We start from the raw sequence: 17197 nt of genomic DNA on the forward strand, positions 1-17197 counted from the left end.
CATACCTGTAGCCCGGGTGGTGGCCCCACCCCCTTGTAGACCTGCTTACTTTACTTCTGGCTGGGAAAGGCAACAGTTCAGGTGAGCAAAAACCAAGCCCTTCCTGGAGTCAATAACATGGCGAAAAGGGCATCACCTTACTCTGGGGGTGCCCAGGTAGCAGCTTCACTGGGCCTTTCATGGCTGGATAGCTGAATCAGCCCCTCCCTGTCAGATTTACCCCTGGAGTTTGCTGAATTCCACCCACAAGTGGGAGGCTTCTGGCGTGAGGATTCCTGCTGCTATTCAGCAGCTCTCTAGTCACACCCCCTCTCAGGATGTCCCCCTTGATGACTGCAGCTTTCCCCTTTTAAAGCTCTTCTCCCTACCAAGCATAACTGACAGGGGCAAGGGTATTTTAGAACCCAGTGCCTCTCAAGACCTGTCAGTGCAGGAATTATGTACCTGTCATGGATGGTTTAATGATTTGGTTCACCTTGGCTTTTTATGTGTGTACAGCCGCTAAACCACTTCACGCAGACCTCTCAGTAGCCTTCATGCACTAGTACCTTTCATCTCTAGTGCGCAAGTGGTCAGTTTCCATTGTCAGTCACCTGACCATTCATTCCTTCACAGCAATGTCTGAAAAACTTTTATCAGCTACAGTTGGGTTATTTATTTATTTAGCCATGTGAATGCTTGTGCCTGCCTTGAATTAAAATGTAAAATGAGTTGCTGGCAGCATTTGGTGATGACAGGCTACGGCACTCTCTCATCTAATCATTCCTTGGAATCTCTTGCACTAACTTTGGTGCTATTTTGATGGAAGTTGCGCATTTGGTAGAAATAATTCTGGGAAATCTTGGCGAGGGGGATACAGGACTCTCATGAGGTGGAAAATATGTTTTGTGCCTTTCAAAATTACCAAAAGGAGGAGCTATCCCAGCATTTCTTACATGTGGCACAGTAGGCAGACACCTATATCTATCTTTTCAGGGCATTATAGATGCCAAAAGTGTGTGTGTGTGTGTGTGTGTGTGTGTGTGTGTGTGTGTGTTCACACCTCTCTTTAATTTTTCACAGGATGATTTGCTGTCCTTGAAAGTTGTTAGTGTCCTTCACCATCTTAGTATTAAGAGAGCCATTCAAGTCCTGAGAATAAATAACTTTGAACCCAACTGTCTACGCAGGAGGCCGTCTGATGAGGTAAAATATTTAAAGTAAAGACTAAATCATGCATGGAGAGTATAATCCACTGGTTTACCTTATAAATGTTTCTTACTCTACATATCTCAAGCCTTGACTGCTGTGTATCCTGAACTGTCCCTGTCCTTGGCTTATTCCCTTCTTCAACTTTCATGTTGTGTCTTACCTGCCTGGGACTGGCTACTTTCCTTCCTCTTGCCTTCTCCCAAGCCGTTGAGTGCCTTCTTGACTCTTTCTGGATCATATTCTGTGTTATGGTAGTTTAAGGATGGCATTAGAACCTATTAATTATTCTGAATTAGAGGCACAGTTCCTCTAAAGCGTTAGGTCTTGATGAAATCTCTCATTTACTAAATATTTGCCTCCTAGAATGAGTTGAGTCTTGTAATCAAATATCACTTTGGGCTGCCAGTTTGTCTTGGAGACTGCTTGCTCTTGACAGGGAATTATGAAAGTAAAATAAGGCCACCAGGACTGGGGTTCAAGATGCATCACATCCACAATTTGAATACTATGTGCAGATGTGGTTGTCCCATCTCAAGAAAGATATATTGGAGTTGGGAAAGGTTCAGAAAGGGCAGCAAAATGATTGAGTATGGAATAGCTTCCATAGGAGGAGAGATTAGTAAGATTGGGACTTTACAGCTTAGAAAACAGACAACTAAAGGAGGATATGATGTTATGCTTGTAAGAAACACATAAGATTTTTATAGAGGAAAAGGCAACATGCCGCATTTATTAAGAATATTATAGGAAAGCAGCTAGCATGTGCTTACATAGACACACACACACGCGCAGACACACTGGCCCACCAATCAAGTTTTATATTTACCAGCTTACGGTCTGGATCTCTCTGGTGACCAGATTGAGCATGGATAGGGCTCTATCGGTCTGGACCGATGCTCTTGTCTTGACAGGGCAGGACCCAAGCACTGTTGCAAAGCAGCCCCTTTTTATAGCAGTTGTCCTTCATTGAGAATCATAAGTTTCATATGATCATGCTGTAATCAGTTGCCATTTGACGAGTGCTTGTTTTCTGAAATTGTTCTTCAGCTATCTTGTCCCAGCTGATAAGTGCTTGCCTTATCTTCTAGAGTCGTCAGTGTGCCCTTCAGCCATATCTCAATAGGGGTATACAGCAATCTCCTGGCACCTTTACACCTGCCCTTGGCTCCTCCTGGCACCTTTACATCTGTCCTTGGCTCCTCCCTAGAACATCTGGTCTGGTGATGGCCTTCACACTTACCTTCTAACACACATTCCTCATTCTGCACTCATACAAATAGATCCTTTTAGTCTATACCCGCTTCAACATGAATTACAAACACAAACAGTCTGTGTAATGCATCTTTACCAAAAGCATTAGGCTGTTCCTTTCTGCAAGTCAGAAAGGATGGTTGGTAAGGCACGTTACATTTCATAAAGTTACATTTTGGTTACATGGCTACAATGATAGAGGTCTATAGAATTATGACTGGTGTGGAGAAAGTAAATAAGGAAAAGCATTTTACTCCTTTTCATAACACAAGAACTAAGGATGACCAAATGAAATGAATAGGCAGCAGGTTTAAGGAAGTATTTATTCACACAACACATGATCAGCCTGTGGGGCTGCTTGCCAGTGGATGTTTTGAAGGCCAAGATTATAACCAAAAAAGAACTAGATACATTCATGGAGGATAGGTCCATCCATGTCTATGAGCCAGATTGGCAGGGATGGGGTCCCTAGCCTCTGTGTGACAGAGCGGGTGATGGGATGGATCACTTACTTGATGATTACCTGTTCATTCCTGCTGGGGCGCCTGGTATTGGGCACTGTCACAGACAGGATAGTGGGCCAGATGAATCTTTGGTCTGACCCAGTATGGCCGTTCTTATGTAGAAATATAAACATTTCAATTTCTAAATTGGTGTTCTGGTTAAAATTAATTGTTTCCGATCAAAAGGCCTTGTCTAAAAACTTCCTACAAGTCCTCATAACAGTCACAGCAATATGAGAGAGCTTTCTTTATTCCACCTTTTGATAGCAGTACCAACTGCTGTTCAACAGACTTTTATAAATGACCTTGAAATATCAGACTTGGAGGTGTGAATGGTGAACAAGAGACAGCAGCCAAGTAGCGTGGAAGAGATCCGTTCAACCCGTCAAGCACTTGGTAGGGTGCCTCCTAGGACAGCATCTCTGGTGAAGACACGGGCTTGAAAAGCTTAGATCTCCTTTATAATTTCCCAGTGTCTGGGGGTTGGATCTGGGATTATGGTGCAGGTATCTCCAGTCTGATGGTATGAAATGCCACAAGGTACCATTGAAAAAAAGAAGTGTTATGCATTTGACATGATTGGTTAAAGAGAAGGGCAGAAAAGGAATTGATAAGAAATCTCTCTAACTTCAACTACTCTCGTTTACAGAACAACATCACCCCCTCCGAGGTTACTGAGTGGACCAATCACCGTGTGATGGAGTGGTTACGCTCAGTTGACCTTGCAGAATATGCACCTAATTTGAGAGGAAGTGGTGTACATGGTGGCCTTATGGTAAGTATTAAGTTTTTCACTTGGGGTGTATCTAAACTACATGGCTCCATCAACGGAGCCAAGTAGATGAGTTTACTGTCGATGGAGCCATGTAGTCTAGACATACCCTTAGAGTCCAGATGAGATTTTAAAACTAAATGTGGCTAAAATCAAGCCATGTTAGCTATCTCCTTTGTACTTCAGTCTCTCCAAACGGGCGGTCACCGTTCATAAGCTTTGTAATGTTAGGAACCATTATAAACCCCAATGTGTTGGCAATTTGGGTAACAACATTTCTGTACACTTCAACTTTCCCTTGCATTATTTCTTGCCCTATAAACTGTTCTATAGTGTTGCTGTTCTGTGGTATTAAACAGCTAGATGTGCTTCCATAGTGGGTGAGTGTTTTGGTTCCTGTGAATAGTCTGTACATCAGTTGGTAAAATGCTTTTGGATCCTTCAGGCACTGTCATTAGCAGAAATCTTCTTTGTATAAGTGATATTAATCTCTGGCTCAGATACCACCATCAAGAGAGATATGTAAGTAATTAGGTTGGTAGATCAGATTCTTATACAGAAAGTGATTATAGAATGCAGAATGTTGTCGTGCTGTTTTGAGAAACACACAACACTTTCACTTTATGCCTGTTCGCTTTCCATTATCATTGTCGTGCAGCTGAAATAAAATTTCCAACATTAAACCCGAGATGAAAAATACACATTGGCACATCATGATCAAGTTCTCCATTTATCCAATCAGAGTAACATTAAAAAAAAAGGGGGGGGTGGCTTTTACCATAAATATTTGCACATGGTGGTGGGTCAGTCTATTACTGCCTCTTCTTTACTGGTTTGTTTCCTTTGAGAGCTCTTACTGCTTAGGAGGGTTTCTTGAACAAATGGTCTCGCAAATAGATGAACAGACAGGCACATTTCTAAAATACCTAGCTATATTTCCCCTAAAAATGCACCCTAAAAAGTACCCATAAAGTCTGGCATGACTGCTGGGATATTGATTTCGGTTTGACTCTCTGTGGTTTGTTTCCTAGGTCTTGGAACCTCGTTTCAATGTGGAAACCCTGGCACAGTTGCTGAACATCCCACCCAACAAGACGCTGCTGAGACGCCATTTGGCAACCCATTTCAATTTACTGGTTGGTCAGGATGCCCAACATCAGAAGCGGGAAGCCATGGAATCTCCAGATTACATACTTTTAACTGCAACTGCCAAAGTGAAGGTAGGTCAGTCCTTGTTACTGTGCAGTGTTTGGGTGGGTACATTTTAAGCAGCAGTTAAACCACCAGTTTGTTGGCCGTGTGGTGGTTTACAAGCGTTCAGAGTGCTGTTAACTGAGGCTTGGGGAGAAGGGAAGACAACTAGCTTAGTCATTAGAGCATCACACTTTTAATCTGAGAACCCAGGATTCACGCTCCTGTACGTTCCACTGCTTTTTAGCATGGGTAGATGATCAGTGGTGAAGAAGTTAGACTGTGAGTTAAGAGATCTGGAGGACCCTACCAGCAAGGCTGTGAAAAACTTGTCATGGGCTGTGATATCTGGTCTCCCTTGTGAAATTTGTTTTTTTTATATACTGTTACCCAATAATATACAGATTTCACTAAGGAGACCAGTGTTGCTCAAACTAGGGGTCCTGCCCCTGAAGGAGTGATGGAGGGTTGCAAGGTTATTGGGTTGGGGTCAAGATATTCCACCTTTTACTACTTCACTGCCTTCAGAGCTGGATGGACAGAGAATGGTGACTACTGACCAGACACCCAGCTCTGAAGGCAACATCCCACCAGCGACAGCATGGAATTGAGGGTGGCAATACCATGCCACCCTCACTTCCATACTGCTGCCTTCAGAGCTAGGTGGCCAGAGAGTGGCAGCTGCTAGCTTTCTGGCAGCAGTATAGAAGTAGGGGTAGCAACACCACAACTCCCCTTCCCATATCTTGCCATTTCCCTCCCCCCGCCCCTCCTCCCCCCATCCCCCCCACACAGTCACTTTTTGGTTAGGAGCCCTGCAGTTGCAACACTGACATTTCAGAGATAAATATCTGAAGCCATGAAATTTTAAAATCCAATGCTTCGAAATTGACCAAAATGGACAATGAATTTGATAGGGCTTTAGAGATCCAGAATCAGTTCCTGGTTCTCCAACAGACTTTGAGACACATTGTGCAATGTCTCTCTAACTGAGTTTCCCAATGGTGAATGAAGACAATGCTTCCTTTCTCCTGCCTTTTGCCCTGTCCATTTATATTTGCAAGCCTTTTGGAACAGAAGACGATTTCTTTCTCTGTATGTGTTCAGTATTTAACACAGTCAAACCCCGATCTCAGTTCTGAGCTTCTGGGTGCTTCTATTACACAAATAAGAAGAATGAGGGTCAGTTTCTTCTTGGCTTTAGTGAAATTTGAAATGTTCAGGCCGATGTGTTTAGGAGAGCTGTTGGTTCTGAATCTCCCTTATTTGCTTGCAGTTAAATAACTGGTGCAAAAATAAAGACTTAGTTGAATCCAGGGGAGTAAATTACTGAGTTCCTGATTTCATGACAATTTTTTCCAATATTTTAAGCCAAAGAAGATTGCCTTCAGCAATTTTGGAAGCCTGAGGAAGAAGAAGCAGGAAGATGTGGAAGAATATGTGTGCCCGATGGAGTTGGGACAGGCATCTGGAAGTGGGTCTAAGAAAGGGTTTAAGCCTGGCATGGATATTCGAGTGTATGATGACGACGATCTGGATAGACTAGAGCAGGTGGACCAGCTTTTGCTGTTTATATTCTGTAATGGTGCTGTTGAGTTCCTGTTTCAGAGTTGGTTACCTTGGCTTGTTTAATGCCTTGTCAGCAGCAGTAATGGAATGCCCTGATGCTGCCAAAAAAAATATGGTTCCTGACACAAGTCCCAACAGTTATTTATGCATGGAATTTATCTCCAGGGATGGAGATTCCACAACCTCCCTAGGCAACTTATTCCAGTGCTTCACCACCCTGACAGAAAGTTTTTCCGAATATCCAACTCTTGGTGCAATTTAAGCCTATTGCTTTTTGTCCTATCATCAGATATTAAGGAGAAAAATTATTCTCCTTACCTTTTTGTAACACCCTTTCAAGTACAGATTGAACCTCTCTAGTCCAGCACCTTCAGGACCTGACCAGTGCTGAATCAGAGAATTTGCTGAACCATGGGAGGTCAATATTGTCTCGCATTATTACCAACACTTCCACTGCTTACTGGGCTCTTAGAAGACATTTAGGGGTATATTAGAGCTAAACAACAGCATAGAACACTGAGAGCTAAGGCTGGACTTTATGAGACTGCAGGAAACTTGGCCACACCCATGACAAGTGGACATCCGGCTAACTAAAATCATGGACTGTGGCTATCGCTGGACCAGAGTATGCCATGCTAGAGAGGTTTAAACTATACTTGAAAAGTTCTATCATGTCCCCTCTCAGTCTTCTCTTTTCCAAACTAAACAAACCAAGTTCCTTCAGTCTTCCCTCATAGATCATGTTTTCTAGACCTTTAATCATTTTTGTTGTGCTCCTCTGTACCTTCTCCAATTTCTCCACATCTTTTCTGAAATGCGGTGCCCAGAACTGGACACAATACTCCAGTTGAGGCCTAATCAGCACAGAGTAGAGCGGAAGAATGACTTCTCCTGTCTTACTCACAACACAGCTGTTAATTAATGATGTTTGCTTTTTTTGCAACAGTGTTACACTGACTTATTTAGCTTGTGGTCCCCTATGACCCCTAGATTCCTTTCCGCAGTACTCCTTCCTAGACAGTCACTTCCCATTTTTATACTTGTGAAACTGAATGTTCCTTCCTAAGTCCTTGCATTTGTCCTTTTGAACGTCATCCCTTTTACCTCAGTTTGTCCAGATCGTTTTGAATTATGACCGTGTCCTCCAAACCATTTGTAAACGCCTTCTCTTCCCCCCCTCCCCCGGCACCCCAGCTTGGTATCATCCGCAAACTTCATAAGCGTACTCTACGTAAAGCGTGTGTGGTGTTTAGTGCACTTATTTAATCACCACAAGAGAATAGTATAATTTTTGTATGTGACCTGTTTCTTGTAGATGGAAGATTCAGAAGGGACAGTGAGGCAAATAGGAGCATTCTCTGAAGGCATCAACAACTTGACAGTAAGCCTTACAATTTTACCAGAACTAAAATGTCTGTGTCTTAAATATATCCCAAAATTTTAGACAATCTCCTGTATTAAGAAATAGCCCAAAATATTGCCAAGCATGCGGAATACAACTCTGCTTCATTCTTCTTAGCTGGCCTTCTGTGTTCAAGAGCTGATTTGCACCCCCCACCCCTACTCCCCCTGTCCTTTGAAACTTGTCCAAAGTAATCATGTAATCTATTGCAGAACTTGGTGAAAGTTAGTTTTTATATTGTGAAACGCTGGCTATACTTAAGTAGGCTGAAAGTCCAGAATTTTTGTACTAATCTGAGTTCTGCTAATAGCTAAGGCTAAGATTTTGTCACCGTTTTTTTTAGTAAAAGTCAGGGACAGGTCATGAGTAATAAACAAAAATTCATGGAAGCAATGACTTGTGACATCAGTAAAAATAAGCAGGAGGTGAAATAAGAACAAGGCTAGGTAGGGTGGAAGTATGACAGCTGGAGTCCCATAGGGAGAACTGACAGGCCAATCCTTCCCTCCCCCCACCCTCCCCAGATGGGTTAGGGCACAGGCTTAGCTCCAGCAGAATCATGGAGGGGGAAGGGCCTCACAGCCCCCACTCCAGAGCTGGGAGGCAGGGGCATAGAGACTCAGTTCCAACCGCAGCATAGGTACACAGCCCTGGCCAGAGAGAAAGGGGCACCTAGCCCTGGGAAGCCACAAGGGGGTGCCATCTCCCACCCAGGCTCCAGCCACTGACCAGCTGAAGCCAAAGTAGTCATGGAGGTCGGGTAAAGTCACAGAATCTTTGACTAAATTGTAGCTTTGTTTATAGCGAACACTGGAAAAGGTGTAGATGACAGCCAGATGTTCCAGCTGAAAGTTCTCCGCATAGGGAGGAGCCCCCAGCGTGTGCAGAGCTTTCTGGAGATGAGTCCTGCATCAGTCACCCTCATATGGGAGCAATCCTACTGGGGAAGAAGGGTGTGGCCACTATGCTCTGCAATCCCTGATTGGTCAGTGGCCCTTTATCGGCAGAAGCAGCAATCCTGGGACTGCTCTATATTATACCAAGAACCAAAGCAGCCCCAAGATCAGGCAACTGCAAATGTTTCTCTACTGCCCTCCCCACCTACCATACACTGGTTGCAGGGGAGGACTCCTCCACAGAGGATTCATTGCGGTTGCATTGCATTTTATTTTCCTGAGACGACACAATTCTGGATTTAGTCCGTGTCTGTGTTAATGCTTCCTTTGTTTCCTTTGCAGCACATGTTAAAAGAAGATGAAATGTTTAAAGACTTTGCTACTTGCTCTCCTAGCGCCAGTATAACAGATGAAGATTCAAATGTGTGACAATAATTGCCAGTACCAATAAATAATTCAATTTCTTACATGCTAGGAACATCATGGTTACATGTGATGGGCAGCAGATCATGTACATTACATTGCTCTTGCTTCTGTTTGTTAGAAGTGATATTTTTGGGTGGTTGAGGAGGAAAGGTGCCTATTTTAAAGTTGCCATAAAAATAAACCAACCAGACACTGGTGAGTGGTAGTATAATTGTTTTTACTATATTTAATGTACAAACCTGTGACATATATTTCAAAGTATTTCATTTACAGTTTGCTGCCATAATGTTCTTTATGCTTATTCATGTAGTGAAATCTGCTGTTTCAGAATAACCTGAAACATTAAGTAGAATATTCAACGTATAGCTAACCTGTGTCCGTATTCACTGTTGTATTCAGCTGGGGAAAAAAGATATCACGGTGTCCTATTTTAATGGATTTGTCCAAAGTAAATACCAGTTCTTTTGTGTAGTATCCAGTGTAGGCCTCTGAGTCCCATGGCCCTACACAAAACTCAAAGGTAACTCGTGACTGTTGCTTTCTTATTTTTATACTGTTTTATATAAAAAATATGAAGTTCATGTAAAGCAGAAGTTTTATTTTGTGACATAAAGTGGTGAAAGGTTCAAAAAATTTTTAAAGGAATAATCCGAGTTTGCTAACCAGCTGGTTACTGGAAAAGTCAGACTGACCTTTGACCTACTTGCTTCCTTTCGTTTTTAATTTTTGCTGGGTGTTGTCAACATTTGTATGGTTGGAATGAAGCTAATGTGAAATGTAGATCTGCTTGCATCACATTTCTTAAACTGTACTATCTGAAATTTCCTTTCTTTTCACCTCCAGCAGCAGCTGTTAACATTTAAAGTAAGTTTTAATGGCTTTAGGTTTTTAAAAATATTCTGGAAAATTCACAGCTTGAAATTGGAAAGTGCTCAATCTGGGGAAGGATATTTCTGTGTTCTGTTTGCAGGAGGATGGCTTGTATAGTTGCAAAAGTTATATGGAGAAACATAAGAAATGTATAATTTCCCAGTATTAAACCTCAAACATTTTTTGCCTCAAAAATAAGTTAAATACCAAAACATATGTTGCCGAATACTTACGCCTCTGTAAAGCACAGCTCCTTTCTGCTTTGAAATAACCAGGTTTCTAAAATTCTCACTAGCCGGGGAAAATCTTTTGTCATACATTCTATAGAATAGGGTATTTCTTACAAAACATTGCCAGCTATTTGTCTGTTAAAGTGATGATTGTTAAAGTGTTGCATGTTGCATGATGCCCCATGGCTTGTAAAGAAAAACTGCAGCTTGGCTTATTACCTTACCCATGTTGTTTGCTTGAACAGAAGGGTTTCAACATACTTTTTTTTTCATCATAGTTGTTGTTACAAGCACTGGGAAGGACACCATTCTAGACAAGTTGCTTATACAATGTAAACAATGTGAGAGTTATGGCAATTTCAGCACATCATGTTTTGTTACAGAAGTTGGGAATGCAGTTGGGATGTTTTCAAGATTTTGTTTAATGTGGGCTTGTACAGAGGGATTGGAGACTTTTTCTGATGTTTAGCAGTATAATCATATCCGCTGTTACCAATCTGGTTCTTTAAAAGGTGTGCAGCATAGGTTTATATTTATTTATAACTACAATAGATTCAATAGAACCAATAATGTTGCGCATTACATTAAAATCTGCCATTCATTCTTTACTAACCAGAACCAGGCAAAGAATACATAATTATTATTTATTCATTATTCAAAATTATTGACCGGATAATATCTACAAATAATGCTCGATGTATAGCTGATTGATCAGCAATGTCTTGTGGTGATTTGGTATCTGAGTTGTTTTGATTGGACAGGTAGGTTACATGGAATGCGTCTGTTCCCTGACTGGCTAAGTGTAAGAAGAAGGTTTCCTGTGTGAATACTTGTGAATTTGAAGTTTGCTTTCTGTGAATATTCTGCAGAGTAATTATTTGTATTGAAGTAGTGCCCAACTATGCCCATTCAGGATCCGGGTCCTGTTGTGCTAGGCACTGCACAAATACAAGAAGACATGGGCCCCTGCCCTTAGGAACCAGTATTTGATTAAAATTCACTTTTTAGCAAACTCTCTTCGAAATGAACACAATAGTTAAAATATTTGCAGAAAGAGATCCCAAGGGGATTACAAACACAAATATTAAAACAAATATTCACAGAAAGGGCTGGATGGGGGGAGCTACCAATAAGTCTACTGAGACCTATAGATGTTCATTTGTACTGAATTGCAACGTAAATAGAGGTCTGTTGAAAATCATTCTTTTTAGCAGTTTAATGGTTGGAAAAAGGCCTTCCTATCCAAGCTACCTATCATCTGAACTTTGATTATTTTATGGAGAGAGTAATATAAATGCTAAAATAAAGTCAGGAAGTTAAAACAAACACATACACTTCTTATGATATTTTAATTTTTTTTCTGTGTAAGATGTATGGCTATGTAAAAGCAAATAAAGTCTGTTGGAAAATGCCAAATATTTCTGGACTCCTGCATTTTTTAAATAATATCTCACGTGTCTTGTTGTCTTTATAGTTTCAAGTGACCTTGGAAATACTTTTCTGACTCATCTTCTGGAAAGTTATGTTCCCATCATTTTTTTTAAAAAAAAGCAAGCCAACCAGAATCTCAGCGGTTATATATTTATGGATGGATGAAAAATTAAAGTCCTGTCAGGCCAACCGCTTCTTTGATTTCTGAGGTATTCCATGTTTCATTTCTGAGAGAAAGATATAAACCAGCCCAGCTTGATAGCAACAATGCAATGCAAAAGCCTTGCTCCTGCCTTGGTCAGTAATGATCTCTCAAAGCCACATTAGTTGGCCCATTGATCGCCTGATATCATGCCCCAGAGTGCATTTGCACTGTGAAGAGTGAAATGATGGTATTTTGGCACCAGTGCAAAGAGTTTCAAAGTGCTGTGCAAACAGTAGTTAAGCTTTGCAGTTGGGAAGTTGAGGCACACACGGGTTAAGCAGCTTGCCCAACGTCACATGGCTGATTTATGATGGTGCAAATGCAAGATGGCATGCAATTTACCATCATGTTCAGTGAATCCAAGAAGAGAGAATGAGAGGGGAGAAGAATGGATTTTGTAAGACTAAAAGACCTTTTGGTGCTGTATTGAAAAGCCCTTTTGTATGGGGTCCCCAAGACACGCATAACACAGGATGCTATAAGCTTCCCGACCTTGTCATGCCACTGTGCACATATTTCTGAGTTGCAAGGCATTTCTATGGGGAAAGTGGATAACTTAGCTTCCATTTTTTCCTTGGCCTTTCCCCTGGTTACTAGTTATTACTAGCAAACTTTACAAAATGGACAAGCACCCACTGAGAGTGCACCTCAAACCAGCTGTTCATTTCAGACTGCCCACAGAAAGATGTCAATGCAGTTTGGTCTCTGCTGCCCTGAGCTGGATTTGAATCTGTGTTTATCCCCATGAACCATCCAGTCTCCCTAGAACGTCGCCTTTGTTGTGGTTTTAAAACCAAAAAAAGGATCAGATAAGTTAAACAGCTGGTACTGGAGTTAATGATAACGGTGTAAAGTCTGAGTAACGCACACCAAAGAACTGACACTTTGTGTGAAAGCTACCCGACCTGTTCAGCTGGTTTCTAGGGTTGAGCTGGATGAGAGCACGCCCAGAAAAATGTATATCTGCCTTTCCGGAACTGTGCCGTTTGCATAGCATAACTCTAGCTATTGGTGTGACTTCTTTTCTGGAAAGCAATGGGTGAACATTGTGCCTATTTAGCGGCATGACAGCCCCGTGACCACATTACTTTCACTGAAAGAAAAAGAAGTTGGCCTAGAAAATTCTGCATGACGTCAATTTTTTTTTTTTCAGAGAAAATGGGCCAGAAATTATCACAGGAGTATGATGAGAAGAACAAAGCTGACATTCTCATCATAAACGAGATATTCAGCCAAGGAGTGGTCTATGCATCTCAAAAGCTGAAAGAATACCTTGGATTTGAAGATCCTCAGAGCAAATTCCACCCAGCCATGGATACTTTAAATGAGATCTTTTTGGTTAACTTCATGAGTTTCTGTATCGAAAGAGGAATGGAGGAACGTATCACCACCAGCAAAATGACAAAGCAACAGTCTTTGCTGCTTGGGATTGACTGGATCTGGACTCTCTCTGGAGCCGACAAACAAATCAGACTTCAGATCGCCGTGCAGACTTTGCAGATGGCTGAGCTCCTCCAGAATGAAACTGGGCCCAGCAAAGAAGACTCGTTAGCAAACTGGCATTTCAAAAATAAAAGCAGGTTTGAGAAGCTGGAAGAGTTCTGCAAGCTGGTGGGGCATGGCTGTGTGGGCCTCTTTATAATGTTTGGCGTGCCAGGGAAACCTAAAGATATCAGAGGTGTCATGCTAGACAGCATCAACCCGGAGAAACGAAAAAATCACCTGTCAGGCGAGAATGCTCTAAGGCAGTTTGTCTTGAACACTGACTGCTTCCTCTCCACAAAAGAAATGCTTGAAAACTGCCTTTGTAAGAAAAACGGAATCAAGGAGGTGGGCAAAGTGTACATTAACTTCCTTTGAACTCCTGGTTAATATTAAAAAGTCTGTGTACCCAGTCCCCAATGAATATCCAGTACTAATCTTTCAATTATTTGCTTTTCTGTCCTATGCGCACACTGTTGGATATTATTACTTAGTCCAGACAGCTGATTTTTATGATGATTAAATCTCTCCAGTTTTTAAAACATATTCCGGAAAATGTGCCAGAAACTTAAATATTCTGAAGGAAAAGAATATTCTTAAAATTAACACTCTAACCCAATCCTTTGAAAGCTCCTTTGGAAGAATTGAGTTCACTACATTTACCTAGAGAGTATTGGTCATTTAAACGGGAAGTTACTATAAAGAAAATGTATTTTTTTTATTTGCAAGGAGAGAGAAGGGCAATGATTGCATGCTTTTATAATGCTGAATGTAAAACCTTAGTTGTTTCATTATTGCAGAGATCAATCCTGCTTTGGCATGTATGTAGACTGAACCTTGCCTTCCCTATGTGTATCTCTTCTCCTATATAGTAAATGGTAGTCTTTAATCATTTATTATTGCCTTGCTTCAATGCCTTGAAATCCCAAATGAATTTGAAATTGTGCCTTGCAGAAAACAGAGATAATCCCAACCTTAAATCACTAACCAAATTAGGCAGACAAAGGGTGATGGTAGGATAGAAAGCCATTATTTGGTTAAAGGAAGACTAAAAACAGAAATGAAATCCTGGCTTCACTGAGTTCCATGGGAATAATTTATTATGTGGTCACAAAGCAACTAACACCTTGAAAGAGACTCTGTTTTATACATGTAGATATTTAATTTTGGGGATATTAAGTTTCTTTGCACAAACCTTTTTCATAGTTTTTCCACTTTAAGTTGCATAGTCAATTTTCTATTTTAATGTTAATTGTATTCAACAAAATAAAACATATAGTATTGAAAATAAATTCGGTGCTGAGTTTTAACGGACTTTGCAATCTTTGTGGTGATGAAAATTGAGATATTAAGACCTTGTATAACTCAGGCACATCTCTGCTACAGTTTACTCATGCTACTATAAAAGAGAGCACAGAAAATCAAGCCTGGAATTCCTAGCAGATTTCTATGATGCATGAAGCCAAACGGTGAACTGAAAATATGAGGAAAAAACAGTAAGGGTACTACAATCTGTCTTTACGTGAGCAGCCAAGACCAGCAATAATCAGCTGTCCTATTAGGAGAAGCCTTGTCTATGCTAAAATAATTCTTTGAGGTGAAGGTTGTCTAACAAACAGATGAGGTCGCTAGTATAGTTTTCAAGTATTTTAAGTCTATTGGGAGTTGAGTAAGGTAAGGAAAACACAACTGGTCTCTTAAAAATGGATATATTGGGGATGACTATCCAGGTTTTTGTTTGAACGTAGTAGCACTTTCGATTCCTTTCATTATAATAATCTTTGCAAAGAACAAAGGCCTCTGAAATCCTCAGAGATCCATTAATTTGGTCTCACTTACTGCGTTAGAAACATTTTGTCAACAGAAAATGCTATTTTCCTGACATTGAAAAATCTCAGCAAAATCTAAAGTTTCTGCTGAGAAATTTCAGTTTTCTATCAGGAAAATCAAAATGAAATGTTTTGCTTTGGGTTGGATTAACTCGAACTAGAGCATTACAGTATGCCAAGCCAGGCAGGAAACTTTAATTTCAGATCAGTTTATTAATCTTTGTCCATTGTACCTCATGTGAGATATACAGGCAGTCCCCAGGTTACATGGATCCAACTTACATTGGATCCCTACTTACAAACGGGATGAGGCAACCCCACACTAGCTGCTTCCACCCAGCAGACCAGGGAAACGCAAAGCTAGCGCCCCCCGCCCTCTCCGCCAGCAGACCAGGGAGACGCGGAGCGGCTTTTCTCAGCAGACAGGGACTGAGGGAAGTGAGGTGTGGGAGAATAAAACTGAGCTCTGGAGAAATGTTTGGCTAGAGTTTCCCCTACAATATGTACCAGTTCCGACTTGCATACAAATTCAACTTAAGAACAAACCTACAGTCCCTATCTTGTACGTAACCCGGGGACAGCCTGTAGTTCACATGCCTCTAGTAGCACATGGAGAAGGTGGGAAGGTTGTGTGTTATTTTTATGAATGTAACACAATGTCTCCACTCAGTGTTACGCACTGAGCATGAAAATGTTAATTTTTTGCCTGGGCCAGAGGGTAAGCAGTGCAGTGAGCAAGTAAGCAGGGTGGGGGGGTGGGAGGGGACGACTATCAATGTATGAATGGAGTTACCATGGAATGACTATAGAATATAATGGACTGGACCACAGGGACAGAAGAGATGCATGAGAACAATCTGACACACAACAATGAACACTGATTTATTTTGTTGAACATAGTGTTTTATTTCCTATAGAAACAAGAGAAGGTTCCCAGGGCTTTGTCAGTGAGTAGACCATGTTGCCTCAGAAGCAGGGAATTCGCTCCTGTCATTGGCTTTTTGTATTTCCCTATTGTTCCCATGACCTCCCTGCCTGCCTTAGTCCAGTTTCTGATGCCTGTTCTGTCACCACCTGTCTTTCCAATTCTACCCTGCAGGTTAACATGGCCCATCCAAAGTTTCTGCCCAGCGGCTAGTGACTAGATCGTGGTTGGTGCCTCCCAGGTAGTTACCCAGCATGAGGGGCTTCATTTCCCACAAGACACCCTAAATACAGAGTTGCCTGCTGTGGGAGGGAAGGTCTGAACATGACAAAAGAAGCAGTGAGGGGTCTGTAATGAGAGCTTCTTTTACCACAGCAGAGAGAGAGAGAGAGAAGAGAGGGGTGATCCTACAAACAACAGGATTTGCTTTACCATTCTAAGCCAATATTCTTCAATATTTTATTCCCATTGACTAATAAAATATCTTGTTCAGGCTCAGGCTCTCAACTGGCCCGCTGGCTGTAGTGCTCCCACAAGCACTTGTTTATTGAAGCCAGGGATGCAATCTGAGTAGCACCACAGGGCTGCTGCATGCCAAAACGGCTGAGACCAGAGACACATGTAAAGGTAGGGTGCAGAGCACATGGTGGGTATCTGTCACGACACCCCAATCTCCATTGTGGTGTGTTTGGATCTTTTCATTCCACAGACTGGAATGAAATTTCAATTTTCCCTTCTGATTTGTGATATTCAGGTTTTTGGCCAACTCTTTTTACTGATTGATAGACTTACCTGCAGACTACTGTGATACTTAAAGGCTCTTGGTTAGAGAGTAGAAGCCTAAACTTCAGTTTGCCATGCAGTGTTTCTCCTGTATCTTCAAACTTGCAGATGGCTTTAACATGATGCAAAACTGTTTGTTTGTACACTGGCTGTAACTCGGACACCATTGAGTTACACATGACTGCGCTGTTGGTAAGCGCAGGTCGCGTGTGTAACTCAGGGACCATCTTTACTACCACTC

General features: G+C 41.5%; 2 protein-coding genes across 25 annotated transcripts in view; both read left to right on the plus strand.

Moving 5' to 3' along the window:
- The window catches only part of PPFIBP1 (PPFIB scaffold protein 1), a 163218-nt gene extending 153822 nt beyond the window's left edge, over positions 1-9396 (plus strand). For all 24 annotated transcript variants that reach the window (XM_075899106.2, XM_075899057.2, XM_075899163.2 and 21 more), the window contains 6 exons: positions 1063-1185; positions 3595-3720; positions 4749-4937; positions 6280-6459; positions 7793-7858; positions 9118-9396. In XM_075899106.2, coding sequence (XP_075755221.2) covers positions 1063-1185; positions 3595-3720; positions 4749-4937; positions 6280-6459; positions 7793-7858; positions 9118-9204 — 771 coding nt within the window. In that variant the 3' untranslated portion in view covers positions 9205-9396. The remainder of the gene's footprint in view (positions 1-1062; positions 1186-3594; positions 3721-4748; positions 4938-6279; positions 6460-7792; positions 7859-9117) is intronic.
- Positions 9397-9940: 544 nt separating this feature from the next.
- On the plus strand, positions 9941-14820 carry REP15 (RAB15 effector protein). The gene has a single exon (XM_006127701.4). The coding sequence runs from the start codon at positions 13066-13068 to the stop codon at positions 13795-13797; it is 732 nt and encodes a 243-aa protein (XP_006127763.2). The 5' UTR covers positions 9941-13065; the 3' UTR covers positions 13798-14820.
- Positions 14821-17197: the final 2377 nt, after the last annotated feature.

Source organism: Pelodiscus sinensis, chromosome 1, assembly GCF_052426305.1.
Source record: "Pelodiscus sinensis isolate ZL-2025 chromosome 1, ASM5242630v1, whole genome shotgun sequence".
Lineage (NCBI taxonomy): Eukaryota > Metazoa > Chordata > Testudines > Trionychidae > Pelodiscus > Pelodiscus sinensis.